The following is a 14,100-nucleotide window of genomic DNA, read 5'->3' as shown; positions in this document are numbered from 1 at the left end:
TTAAAAACTGAACAAGTTACTCACTCTGTTCACCTTCTCTGCTATTCTGAGCTTCCTCTAAAGGAACAGACTGCATAGCTGACATAATCCTTTGAGCAATATTTGATAGCGGCACTTTACAAAGGTCATGTCCTATGTACTCCTTGTAACCCTCCATTTTTCTCATCAACCCTGAATACAAGATATCACATGTGTATTATACAAGAGACATTAAGATCATGAAATAATTAGCATCTATTACATAAGGCTGAAGATGGAATGGATAATGCATACATAATATCTAGTATATCCACCCTCTACCTAGAGCAGCGGTTCTCAACCTGTGACCTGCTTGCAGCTGAATCAGCACACAGCTGTGGCTCATGTAACATCCTCAGAGCCATACAGGTAATATATATATGTTGTGTGGACAGGGCCCACATAATACAGAGAGCTGCATATGCGGTCCACAATGGTTAATAGGTTGAGAACCACTGACCTAGAGACTTTAATATATACAAACTGATTTTTTTCCCTTACTACCATGTATCCACATTGGTTTGTCAAACAGTTTCTTATGAGTACTGGCAGCTGCCAATTTGAGAGAAATAAGCACTGAAGCATGATTGAAACAGTTTGATACACGCTACCAACAGATTTTCAAAAAGAGGTAGTCACAGCCTTTAAGAGGTGTATTCAGCAACACACAGTGCCTTTAAGAATCAGTCTGACAAGAACTCCAAATCAATGTTATGTGTCTTTGAAAAGTCTCCCACATTGTTTTCTAATGAAGATCTAAAAATTAATGCATGCAGATATTCATTACTTTCTATCCTTACAGCAAAGCACAAACCTCTAAACAGTTTTCAAGTCTTAAGGCTAAAAGCAAAAAAAAACCTCAGAAGGCTGAAACATCATTAAAAGATGGAAAGAAGAGCTGATTATTTAGACACAAAGTTCAGCATTTTCAATTGTTCTCTGATGTTTAAACCTCCACATATATTACTACTGGTCTGGAATCTTATATTTCAATTGACCTGCATTTAATCACATTCTATAATATCTAGATGCAACGTAAGTACAGAATGTAATCACATGGGCCACTGGGGAGCATGAGAAGCAAAATCGTTCATGTCACTAGAGAAGACTATCAGTGTAAATTATAACATGGAGACTCAGACAATAGGGATAACATTTTGAACCATTTACAACATACTACAAATATTTACATAGCATGCCTTACAGTATTTCTAGGGGGTCAAGTTCTCAACTGGGGTTCAAACACCATAGTGTTGGTGGATACAACTGGCAGTTCAGTAGTGGTTAAATAACTTATTCCCATACAGAGGTCTTGACTATTCACTGGCCAATCTTGGCTCCCTTCACATGACTAGTACATTTCCAAATCAAATTCTATCAGACAGTATTTTCTCCCTCTTTAAAGGGAACCACTCATCTTAGCTCAGGAGAAACATTTGTAATGCCTATGGTCATCTCTGTCCAGTATGTGTCTCAGGTCAAGAATGGTCATATAGTCATGACCAAGCCTCTTTTCCTACCTTGGATAGAAAAACAGTCAAGAGATTGTTCCTTAGGTCTGTAGCTTCTCCCTAAAGGAAGAGATTTTTTAAATGTAAAAAAACTTTTTCTCTTGTGGGAGGGGTCAGTCTTACCTCAGGTGGCAAACCTAGATTAGATTTAGAATTTGGCAGGCAAAAAGGTACAATATACCATGGATCAGAATATATAGAAATGTTATGCATTTCACAACCAGATCCCACCATTAATCTGAAACATTCTTATGTTTGTGGATTTAAATCACTTAATATTAAGGATATAAATGCACATATTGTGTTTTTTCTTTTTAATAAAGGGTGTAGGACACATTCCATTAACTTGTAGTGTTTTTACCCTTGATATGATTTATTAATGTTTATAGTCAAGATGATTAAACATTTAATAGGGTTCAAAAAAGACAGTGCAGACTTACAAACGTCAAATATTTTAAAGTACTTAATACTTTTAACAGAGGTTATGCTCTTATTCATTTAAACATGAAAGGTAATCAAATACAATTTTACAGTTAAAAACAAATTTAAAATGTTATTTATACACTAAAATAAATTTTACCTGAAGTTATAAAAACAGTCAGTCTTAATTTGCTTCCCTTTATCAAATACATATTATAAACATATCTGTATATGACCTGAAAGCAAGAACTGCTGCTCCCATCAGGATCCAGATCCAATGGACACAGTAGAGAAAAGGCATCATAATTGTGTGCAATCACATTAAATTTTCTTTAATCTGTAGTAAGTTTCCTATATAGTTTGCTACACATATCTTGGGGTTGCAGTTGATGAGCCAAAAAATCTTTATTAAAAATTCAATAATTCTGGCAGAGTTATTAAAACATTCTGAAATTTGTGTTACTACAAATTCTAGAGTGAGCCAAAAAAAGAAACAGACCATAGCAGATTAATTATCTGCTGAACACAAACATCCTTGGGACACCCTGCTAAAAAAGGCAAGTTCAAAACTCTTGCTCTTAGAGCTTCAAGATTCTAGGAAGAGTAGCATGAAGGGGAAAGAAGGGCAATCAATTAATCCAAAGGATTTTGGACAGTTTGTAGAAAAAAAATGCAGACACACTTGGTCTATAACCAAACATGCTGTCACTTTTGCACAACTGCACCTTACGTCCTCTCAAAGGATCGCAGGACAGAAATTACTGTAAAATTTTACTATTAGGAAAACCATCCGCTTCAGAAGGAAGCATACTATATTCAAAAGCTGTTCCAACCCCTAAAATGCCCTCTCTGCACTAACTTTGCAGATCACACATGAAGAGGATTTCATAACATCTGAATACAAAGGAAAAGCACATCATGGAAGCAGGAATCTGCATTTACTCTGCACATTAAGTAATAGAGGGTAATATGTAGTCTAGCAGTATCTAGATACTTAATGCATTCCCTCTCTCTTGTAAAGCAAACCCTCAAAACTGAAGTATGAGCCCAAAGTCTCTGTATGCCAAAAGCTATAAAAGGGGCTTACAGTCTGTTCTTGATAAGGCTAATAATGATATATTAGTTTATCAAAACAGTTTGTTTTCCCATTGAATCATAAAAAGTCTACACTAAATATTTCCACATCTTAACAGTAGAACAAAGATGCATTTAATGTTTAATCCTCTAGACCAATGGTTTGAGCCTGAGACTGATGCTCTAGCTTCTCCACAATAGCTTTCAAATAGTCTTCATCTTTGAAAAAATACACATACAATTTTCTTTCCATCTGATGCAGTGTATGTGTCTCTAAAACCTTTCTTTTGGCCTTTACATCAGCAAGAAGATCCATAATAAGCTGATTTAGTTTATTTAAGTTCACTTCTAGTTGATAAAGTTGATCTGTTAGTTCCTAACAGAAAGAAAGAAAAAAAGGAAAGTTTATTACATTTGCATTGTTGATACATTAATTCAACTAAAATATAAAACAAATTAAGTTTTGGAGGCAGGTTTGCACAGCACACAGGATATGCCTAATGAAAGGAAGCAAAAGTACAAGGTACAAGGTAATGAATCTCATTTGATTTATAGAGCTCATCTGGCCAGACTGTAATACCCTTACTCACACTGAGTAGTATCTTACTTTACAAATAGTCCCACTCAACTAAGTGAGATTACAAATAGAGACAGCTAGTACTTAATGTGAACAAGGGTATCAGAATCTATGCATCTGTTTTGTATTAGATCAAGATGGTAGAACAATTTTACTCACATTAAAAGTGGTTACAATTCTACAAACTACTCCTCGCACTTAGACAAAAATAATACTTTGTAGATTTAAACTGGAACCAGATTATTGGCACCTGTATTTTTTCATCTTTCACTGCTTCATAGCTTGAATTAATCTTCATTTTTTGTAGCGCAGGTAGGCTATTCATTTTATTATGTTATAAGCACTCAATGCAAATGTCTTGTTATTACTATTTGTATTATCATGGAGCCTAGTCACTGGCCAGGACCACATTACATTAGGAGGGGGTGTGTTGTGCAGGAGGGGGCTCATGGCAAGGGGTTGGGGTGCAGGGTGTGGCAAGGGGCTCAGGGCAGGGGATTGGGGTGCCTGAGGGGTGCGGGCTCTGGCCTGGCACCACTTACCTCAAGCGGCTCTGGAATGGCAGTAGCGCGCAGCAGGGCTCAGGCAGGCTCCCTGCCTGCCCTGGCCCCATGCCGCTCCTAGAAGCGGTCAGCATGTCTGGCAGCGGCTCCAGCAGAGCGGAGGCTGAAGGCTCCGCTGCACGCTGCCCTCACCTGTGGGTACCACCCCCGAAGCTCCCATTGACCACGGTTCCCAGATCCTGTCCAGTGGGGGCGGTGCCTGCAGGTGAGGACAGCGCACGGAGCCCTCTGACCCCCACCCCGCCAGTGGCCACAGGGACATGGTGCCGGCCGCTTCTGGGAGCGGCGCAGGGCCAGGGCAGGCAGGGAGCCTGCCTTAACCTCTCTGCACCACAGGGCTGGCAATCCTGTGGGCCGGACTGAAAGCCCTCATGGGCCGGATCCAGCCGGCGAGCCATAGTTTGCCCTCCCCTGCACTATATGAACCACAGAACAAAGACATTCTTAGAAAGAGTTGCTGCCAGGAAAAAATATTACTATAGATTGTTAAAGTGGTAGTGTAACATTATATTTCAGCCCAAAGATTTCTATCGAACCATACCACAGTAGCAGGAAAGAAACATCTTAAGTTTTTCTATTAGAAATTCATAGATGCAATTTATGACATAATATACTCTGATGAAACATATACCCTACAAAGAGGTATACATCAGTTGTTAAACTGCCATGGCTAATGATGACCTATATATGATCATTACACATTTGGAAAAAAGCTACTTTTACTTCAATACTAAAGGAAGTATTAATTCATGAAATAGATAAAAATATATTACATTACATGTTCAGACCCTTTTGTCTGTATAACTAATCATTTGCAAAATATGCTTACTAATGTAGCAATAGCTGTAATTCTACAATAAAGACTTACCTGGTTACTAAGCAAGATCTGATTTCCTCCCCAATACAGAGAGTCACAAAGTGCATCTAAATCACTATCCAGCTTAGACAAAAAGAGAAATTGTTCTTGAGAAGATACTGCTAGGTGATCTTGCACTGAAGTAATGTCTTGCTTTAATTTCTGAGCCATTTGTTCAATGCCTTCATGTGTTCTGAACAATTGTTGTTTCGGATTTTCTCCTTCCAAAAGCTGGTATAGCCTACGGTGACAAAAATTTGAGATGCAGCATTCATCTTTTAAAAAATTTAGTACATATTTATGCCATCAGTTGATTAGGTAAGGCAGAGCTTTTGCACATTCATCTCTGGGAAGTCATTCTGATGAAAAGGCAAGTACAGTCCTGCCCAACAATGTCAGAGTGATGCGTGTTGCTAACTTCTGAGCTGCTCCTGGTCACTTCTAAGACCACCCTAATTTTTTGGTTTAAGCCTTGGTTGGTAGGAGACGGAAATATTTCAAGCTACAATTAAAGGGACACTGTCATCTTGAAATCTAGTCTATTAAAAACAATTAGTTTAAAAGTAGTCTGAGGACAATACACCTACCCAAGTCCCACTGCCAATTTTTGTGCTTCAGCAAGCATTTTCTTATATTTGAAAAATAATTCTCCCCGAGAAAAAAACCTACACAAACAAGAAAAAAAGACTGTATAAAAAGGTAAGCAGTGAAACTAGCCACAAAGTACTTTCAAATACATTAAAAAAACTGAAAAAAAAAAAATCAGAAAAATGTTTGTCCTCTATTCAGTTGCAGTAATCTTAGGAATTACTCGTTTAATAGATGGTAAAACTGATTCTGACAGGAGTGAATTTTAAGATAACTCTCTAATGGCAGTAATTTTTAAGTATCCCTAAAAATATAGAGTACTTGTGAATTTGTAACATATGTTCCTTCCTGTAAATGGTAGAACTCTAGATACTCAACCGCTAACCTATTTAAAATGGTATTCTTTACCAAATTCAGACACATCAGTGTCCCAAAAGTACACTGTTACTGCTCTATGTTGCCATACATTCTACTATTTTAGCAATACAATCAAAAATTGAATATAATTAACAGTATTAAAAAGAAAATCTTTATCACTTAGTAGTTTATAGATCTGTAGAATAAAATTACCTTGCACTTCTCTAGCATCCCAACCCACTCACACTGCTGTACCTGCTAATCTGAATCAAAACAAAGCCAGTTTTGTACATTATGGCCTAAATTTTCAAATTGGGGTGCCTAAATCTCAGTCCCTATTTTGACACCAAATAAAATACGACTTAATTTTTCAAGAGTGCTGTGCAACTGTAGTTCACAGTCACTTCAGTGGAAATGGGAGACTCTCAGTATCTCTGTAAATCAATCTACTTTTGGACCTTGACATACCTGCCATGAATCCATACTAATCTTCATTAAATTTTCAACATGGCATTTATGACTAAATATGAAGAGGGAACTAGGCCAAAGGTAATACTTTAATTGACTGCATCGAGGGGATAGCAGTTACTCAGCAAATAGTGATGTCTCCTATATTGTGTTGCATTCTTATAGCATTAGGTGGGGAAAAAAATTGTAATCATGTTATTAAAGATTGTACAGTAGACCCTCAGAGTTATGAGCACCTCAGGAACAAAGACTAACTCTGAACAAAACGTTATAGCTGTTCCTTCAAAAGTTTTACAAGTGAACATTGACTTAATACAGCTTTGGAAGTTTACTATGCAGAAGAAAAAAGCTGCTTTTAAGCATCTTAATTTAAATCAGGGGTTCTCAAACTGGGGATCGGGGCCTCTCAGGGAGTCACGAGGTTATTACGTGGGGGGTCGCAACGTGTCAGCCTTCTCCCCAAACCCCGCTTTGCATCCAGCATTTATAATGGTGTTAAACATATAAAAATGTTTTTATATATTTAAAGGGGGGAGTCACACTCGGCAGCTTTCTGTGTGAAAGGGGTCACGAGTAGAAAAATTTGAGAACCATTGATTTAAGTGAAGCAAGCACAGAAACAGTTCCCTTACTCTGTCAAATTACTTAAAAAAAACCTCAAAGTACAGCTCAGTACTGTGTTAAACAATTTTTTTTAGTTTTTCATCTCTGCTGCTACCTGATTGCATACTTCTAGTTCCAAATGAGACATGTGGTTGACTGGTGAGTTCGTAACTCTGAGGTTCTACTGTAGTGGTTTCTCAACTTATTTACTATTGTGGACTGCATCCAATACTACTTGTATGGCCCTTGAGGATGTCACATGGGCCAGAGCTCTACTTGTATGGCCCTTGAGGATGTCACATGGGCCAGAGCTCTGTGCTGATTGGGCCTCAGGCTGAGAATCACTGTTCTACCATATCATAGTTACTGCTAACTGCAAACATTCAGAACTCATGAGTTGTGCCCCCCAAAATCATAAGATATGCGTTTTACAAATATGTTTAATTTTTAAGCCAAAGGTTCTTTTCATGTGCCTTTTGGTTTCTGAGCCTTTAGGGTGCACTCTATTCTTGTTTTCAAGCTTTTCTGCACAACCATGAGGACTTCATTGTTGTTTTTAAATGAAAAGTGAGATTTTTATGTAATACTCGGATTCAAAAAGTTGAGGCTTTAAGTAAAACCCAAATACCATGAGACTCAAGTTATGAATATACATGCAGTTTTACCAAGGGAGCAGAATTAAAATTGTACAGGGAACCATAAATCCAACTTTTCTTATCTTCTGAGAGCTTCACCATAATCAAAGTGTTATTTTAACAGTTATTTTGCTATGTATTTTAATAGGTTTTTTTTTTTAAAGGTAAAAATAAGTCTATAAATATACAATTGGAATAAAAGCCCCCAATGTGTCTCATCAGCCGGATTTGAATCCTGAACCTACAGCACCCCACCACATTCCGACCACTTGAGCTACAGGACTAGATAGCTATATTAGCTAAAAGCAGGAGAATCCTATTATTCCAATGTAGGGCGGTGGTCTCTGGGGCTATGTTGGGCCTGGGAGTATTTGGGGGGGAGCCAAACCCAGCTCTGTACCCCCTTCAGAGATGGGAAGGATCCTGCCCCCGATGGTAACCTAAAGGGGTGGGATTGGGCTGATGGGGCCTCATCCTTGATCCAAGGGGCAGTTCATTCCAGCCTGGTACTCGCCCTCTTTACCCTGCTCTAGCTGGTACTAGGTATTCCCAGTTCAGTGTGTTCTGCTGCCCCAACTGTAGCATGGGCCTGGCCTTAGAACAGTCACACTCAGTTATTCTGGCATGCTGCTAAAGTTTTCCGGAGCAATACCATGGAAAGGAGGGAAATGGCAATTTGAACTATTTCAGCCAAATCCAAACAGAATTTCACAGGACAAGTAAAAGCAAGTCTCTAGCCACAGGGATTTGTCCCTGGTAGGAATTTTAAAGGCCTCTTGCAGTTAATTAGAGCGTCTCAGTAAGAGATAGCAAGAAGATTATAATGGCAAATGGTAGGCAACTTACATGGAGATCTACTAGCTTCCACATAATACTTCATATAAAAGTTTGACAACCACTGTACAACATTTACCTATGAGACACATCATCCCTTGAATCAATAGTGTTCCTTGGTACTGCATGCTGAGATATAAGTGGGTCAGACATCACCTCCAGTCTCTGTTCTAGGGCCTTGCTGCTCTGTTTCAGATCTTGTATTATGTTTTCGAGTTGACGATGGATATCCCGATGTTTCCTCAATTCAATTTCATAAGCTAGCTGAAGAAGTTCAAATGATGCTTTCTGTTTTAGCAACTGATTGCATACTTGATCTTGTCTTGATGTATAGTAGTCCTGTCTAGCAATCTGCAAATCAAAATCTCCTTTCACCACAGGCATGTTCAATAGCTGTGCATTCTCCTTCACCAGGGAAGGCAGTATTTCATTATTTATTTGAGTTAGCTGTTTTTTTGTTTTTGAAATTTCACTGTTTAAGCTACAGATTCTAGCCTCAAGGTGTTCTTCTTTTCCAAAAGTCTATAAAAAGCAAAAGTACTTGTAAGAACATATTCAAAGACGACTAACATTTTTATTCATGTTCCATGCATTTCCCATTTTCCCTAAAGAATTTAGTTTTAACTCCATATTAAGGATCATACAATTAACAAGTCAAATGGAAAATAGCTGAGGAGATGTAAGATTAAGGAAAGACCCAAAAAATATTTCCATAGGACTGTGGAAAGTAATCAGATATTTTATTACAGAGATAAAAAATAGATTCAAATATGAATATTTCAATACCTACTAATGGATTCCATCTTAGAACATTAAAGTGTTATAATTTAAACCATTTGCTGCTGGCAGTTAATGAGAAAGGTGTGCTGAACAAAATATATATTAAATTTTGCATAGTGAAAATCCTTCATGTACAAATATGACAACTAACATGCTCAGCTGATGGAAGCTAGTTTACAATGGGTTCACAACACTGCTGATAGCAGAAGCTCTGTCTTTTTATGAAGACTTATCAGGTTCATCTCAGTTACTCATCCATAAATAGAAATACTGTACATGAATTAATGTGATGGCTACAAGTCACTTCTCTCTGGTATTGACTGGGCAAATGGTGGGTGATTTGAGATTCTCTTTTCAGCTAAATTTTAATGTCATGGCTCTCACCATCTATACTTGCCCCCAACCAGTTTGTTTGTGTGTCTTGTAGTAATGTGACATGTAGATTATAACTCTCTGAACAATAAATGTCTTATTTGTCTGTACAGTGCCCCAATCCTGTTATAAAACAAATAATGATGATTTAAAACAAATAATGATGATTTAATCTCAAGAGATGCAGTGTCTGAGCTTTTGAAAATACACCTGAGGTGCCAAAAATACGTTCTGGAAATTCAGAAATTCTTCTGCAACCACCATCAGCCTCACAGCTGGTTGTATGGGGACTGGATCCTCTATTTTCCAGTAACACTAGATGGAACAGTCAAGAAAACCTTTGTCTTTATATTTGCGTACAACTATCTTAAAGTATGCTGTTTTCAGTAAGCACAAGAAGGACTGATCAAAACAATAGCTCATGTTTTACACAACAAGAAACTCTAAAGAAACTAAACTTCCAAAATCAAGTGGAGGAGACTACACAGAAAGATTACAGGCTGATGACTCTACGGTCACATGGAAATCTGGCATAATCTAATAATTACAAAAAAACTTGGAACAAGCAAGACTGGAATCAAAAATAATTCAAAGAAATTATAGAACTTTTCCATTATTTAGTTAACACGACTGATTCCAAATTCAGGTTCAAAACCCTATGACTTCTGTAACATGAATAGGCTGCAACATAATCCTACACCATAAACTGCATAAAATTGAAGATCCAGATTTCTACCCTAAATCTGCCACCATTTGTTGAATCAAAGTGGTAGAAAATTATGGAAGTAAAATCAGAGGACAGAACAGTTGAGTTCAGAGTTTTGTCAATTAATACCTGCTCTGATGTCCACACAGCACACCATGCAGCGTATTTTACCACATTTTCAGATTGGTTTTCTAAATATTTCATAATAAACTAGGTGCTGAAGCTAAAACATTAGCATATCAGTCTCTAAGGCTAGATAAAAAATGGTCATTTGTCAGCTCAGTTATTGTGTTTGTATTTTACTTAGAATTGGCAGCTTTTCATCTTAGACAATGTGAGCCTTTTTATGTCTGAGAAGTAAATACAATTAAAAGTGAATCACAATGTATATGCATTAAACACTTTTCTTTAATACTTAAGGTTTTCAGGACAATGAAAATCACAACCACCGAAGGTAGTGTCTGATGACCTCGTTCACAACAATGCTAGCTATCTCTGTGCTGCTGAGGAAAGGAGTAGGAACAGGCAGACATGTTCTTATCCAAGAGAACAAAACTTTTAACAAACATGTTTTGCAGTCTCTCTTACCAGAACCACAGTCCTACTCATCAATCATTATTAAGGCTCCGTGTTTGTCACAGATTCTGCAACTTTCCAGGATCTCCAAGACATCTGCAGCAGCACCGTGTGGCTGGCCCAGGAGCTGCCTGAGCAGCTCGGGCAGCCCCGGGGTCAGTCGCACTGACTGCTGCTGGGGCAGTCTCTGTCCCACCTCCCAACTCCAGCAGCAGGAGTTTGAGTGTGAGGGGGCTCAGAGCCGCTGCCTACCTGGGTGGGGGCTCCTCTCCCTCAGCTCCTGTAGCTCCACATGCTGCCTGTGCTGGCAGCCAGGCATGGCCCCACAGCTCCCATTGACTAAGGTTCCTGTGAACTTTTGTTTTCTGCCCATGACCTGTCCATGACTTTTACTAAAAATACCCGTGACTAAAACGTAGCCTGAACCATTATGCCATATGCAAACAATTCTTATGGTACCAGATAAATAACCAAGGTTTTAAAGTTGTATGGTGGGGAGGGAAATCACCACCACACTTTTATAAGGTGATTCCAAAATGACTGGAGTTTTATTTTGGAAATTTTTTGAGATACCAGTCTTATCTAACCCACCCTTTCCTCTTGGTTCTGTATGTAGCGTTTTCCATTAGTAGTGTGACATGGCCTCCAATCTGATTCCCTCAGGCCAACCCAGCTCCCTTGCACGCACTCTTGCCTTACAAATTAGCTCCCCATGCCAAACCTCCCAAACAAAATGTTTCCTTCAGTCAGCCAAACTTTTGCAGACACCTCTGATCCTTGTTTCCCCCCCACTTTCCCAGCCACTAGACTTCTTTCTCCCAAGGAATGATGGCTCCTCTGTGAAAGTCAAGGGATATCTAGAACTACCATTCCAAAAAGTAAACAAACAGAAAATCCTGAATGGTCTGATCAATAAAGGAAGATAAAATCTTTTTAGTCAAACGGAATCCTATTTGTGATTAGCCAGATTCAAAACAGTAATTTGTAACTTTAAAAATTCTTCACACAAAAGGTAGATGGGGTGTGGCAGGTATTAAAAAGTTATGCTAAACAAGAAAAAGGGGCAGGAAAATGTTTCCTATTTTAATTTTTGCCCAACAGGCAACAAAAAATTTTAAACTCAACCTCTACTTGTATTCATATATTATGGAGAGCCTTCTGCATGTATATTCTGTCATACAGTATCGATCAAATGAAATCAACAGTACATAATCAAAGGACCAACCAGCTATTTAAAAATATTTCTAGAATTACTACATTTATAGAAAGCTAGCAAATGTGGTACTACCATCATTGGATACCTAAGAAATTATATTTTGCTAAATGCACCAGAAACTGGTGCTATTTCATAACTATTAAAATTTGTTATTACTACTAAAGAAATACAATTCAAGTTAAAAAGTGAGTAATCGTCAGTTATTCTTTTGTTAAATCCAGAACAAGTCTAGGTTTTTAGACGTCCACTAGATTACATAATTCTCTTTAACAGCTTACCTTGTTCTTTAAGGATTGAAGATTATTCTCTGCCCATTGTACAGCTGAGTTTATGCTTATATCTTTAGCTTTCAGTTGAATCAGCTGATGTTGAGCACAAATATATGCCATCTGCAGCCTAGCCATCTCAAGTCTCTCCTTGCAGACTTCATTGTTCTCATCACAAATTAATGGTTTGCTTATATCTACAAGTTGGAAATTTTCTTCATTTGAGCTTTCAACCAATTCTGATATACCTTGAAAAAACTGTTTTTTTGTGTATGAAGTAAGTGCTGCAGTGCTTTTCTCTTCCTGACACAAATATTTATCCAAGGCAAGTTGGGATAAAAATACTGGATGAGGACCTAACCCTTGTTCTGAGTCAGAAAAGGTGAAGAAAAAGGTCAACTTCTTAACTCCTTCAGTAAGAGAGTGAAGTTCATTATTTATCTTAGTATTTACAGCAGTGAAAATTCCTTGTCCCTCTTTCAGAATTTTAGCTGCTTCTTCTGCTTTATCATTTAACTTCAGTGACATATGGCTGTTTGTTGAGGCCATCATTTGAAGCTTATTACGACGATGAATTTTTAGGTTTTTAATTTTCTGAAGAGCTTGAAACTCTTCCTCTAGCTTCTGAAGTTCTCCTTCTTCCATGCTACTTGATTTTGAATCAAAGGTTTTGCAAGTTTTAAGAACTTCATCCAAAGCCTCTTCTTCTAAAATGGGCTTGCCAGATTTAAGAAGAGCATCAAAAGCTTGCAGTTCTTTTTCAGCTAACACATGCTGCTCATTCACATTTCCACAAAACCATACCAAAAATGATTTATCTTCCACAGTTTCAAACAACCAGTCAAAGTCTTCTCCATTAAGTTGAGCAGCTTTTGGATAACCAACTTTCTTCAGAGTTTCCACAAATTGATTTCCACTGTTCATGATTATAAGCAACACTTTTGCTATGAATATAAAGATCTACAAGCAGTCTTAAAAAAATATCCAAACACAAGGAAAATCTGGAGTCTGTCTGCTAGCCCAATGATAAATAAAAAAAAGAAGTTGTTTAAAATATGTATACAGTGATTTTAATAAGAAAGGCACTGTACAGAAAAAAGCAAGTGTCAGATCACAAATAAGGAAATACCATGCTAATACGATTTGCACAGTGTATATCAATTCTCCCACATTTACAAAACTGAATTAGCCATCCCTGAATTATAATTGCTTTCTAAATATAACCATTTAACAAAAATATTTTCAGTTGCTTTGCAATTTTGATGCCAAGTGAAGTCCCAACATTTGCTTAACTTCACTACAGTGAGTAGTCCCACTGATTTTAGTGGGACTACTCAGTGTTAGTCAAGTTAAGCAAGTAAGTATTTGCAGGATTACAGCCTAAGAAAGTAGTGCACTTTTATGCAAAACTGCTTGATTTACATTAAAAGTTTTCCCTACAATCCAGACCTACAACTAGATATCCTAGAATCACAGCAGCATTTTAAAACATGGTATTTAAGAACAGATATCCAATAAAGTGTAAAATCTACCAATATTATATAATGTGATAAAACACAAAAAAGTCAGTTACCTTTCACTTCGAAGTATTACTTAAGATTATTCCTTCAGCCCCTAGAAATGTGTCCTTTAAAACCTTTTTATTTTTCTCTTAATACTCCAATGTTCATCAATTATTTC

General features: G+C 37.6%; 2 protein-coding genes across 2 annotated transcripts in view; both read right to left on the bottom strand.

Moving 5' to 3' along the window:
- The window catches only part of POLN (DNA polymerase nu), a 226,331-nt gene extending 212,248 nt beyond the window's left edge, over positions 1-14,083 (bottom strand). The window contains exons 1-3 of the mRNA XM_075128232.1: positions 13,994-14,083; positions 1,539-1,589; positions 25-171 (exon numbers count right to left, since the gene is read on the bottom strand). Coding sequence (XP_074984333.1) covers positions 25-166 — 142 coding nt within the window. The 5' untranslated portion in view covers positions 167-171; positions 1,539-1,589; positions 13,994-14,083. The remainder of the gene's footprint in view (positions 1-24; positions 172-1,538; positions 1,590-13,993) is intronic.
- On the bottom strand, positions 1,871-14,100 carry HAUS3 (HAUS augmin like complex subunit 3). The gene is made up of 5 exons (XM_048849089.2): positions 13,994-14,100; positions 12,433-13,432; positions 8,584-9,026; positions 5,032-5,260; positions 1,871-3,399 (listed from the first exon to the last, which is right to left on the bottom strand). Exons 2-5 carry the CDS (start codon positions 13,342-13,344, stop codon positions 3,166-3,168), a joined length of 1,818 nt encoding a protein of 605 aa, XP_048705046.1. The 5' UTR covers positions 13,345-13,432; positions 13,994-14,100; the 3' UTR covers positions 1,871-3,165.

Source organism: Caretta caretta, chromosome 4, assembly GCF_965140235.1.
Source record: "Caretta caretta isolate rCarCar2 chromosome 4, rCarCar1.hap1, whole genome shotgun sequence".
Lineage (NCBI taxonomy): Eukaryota > Metazoa > Chordata > Testudines > Cheloniidae > Caretta > Caretta caretta.
Note: the sequence above shows the minus strand (reverse complement) of the source record. Positions and strands in the feature narration are given on the sequence as shown.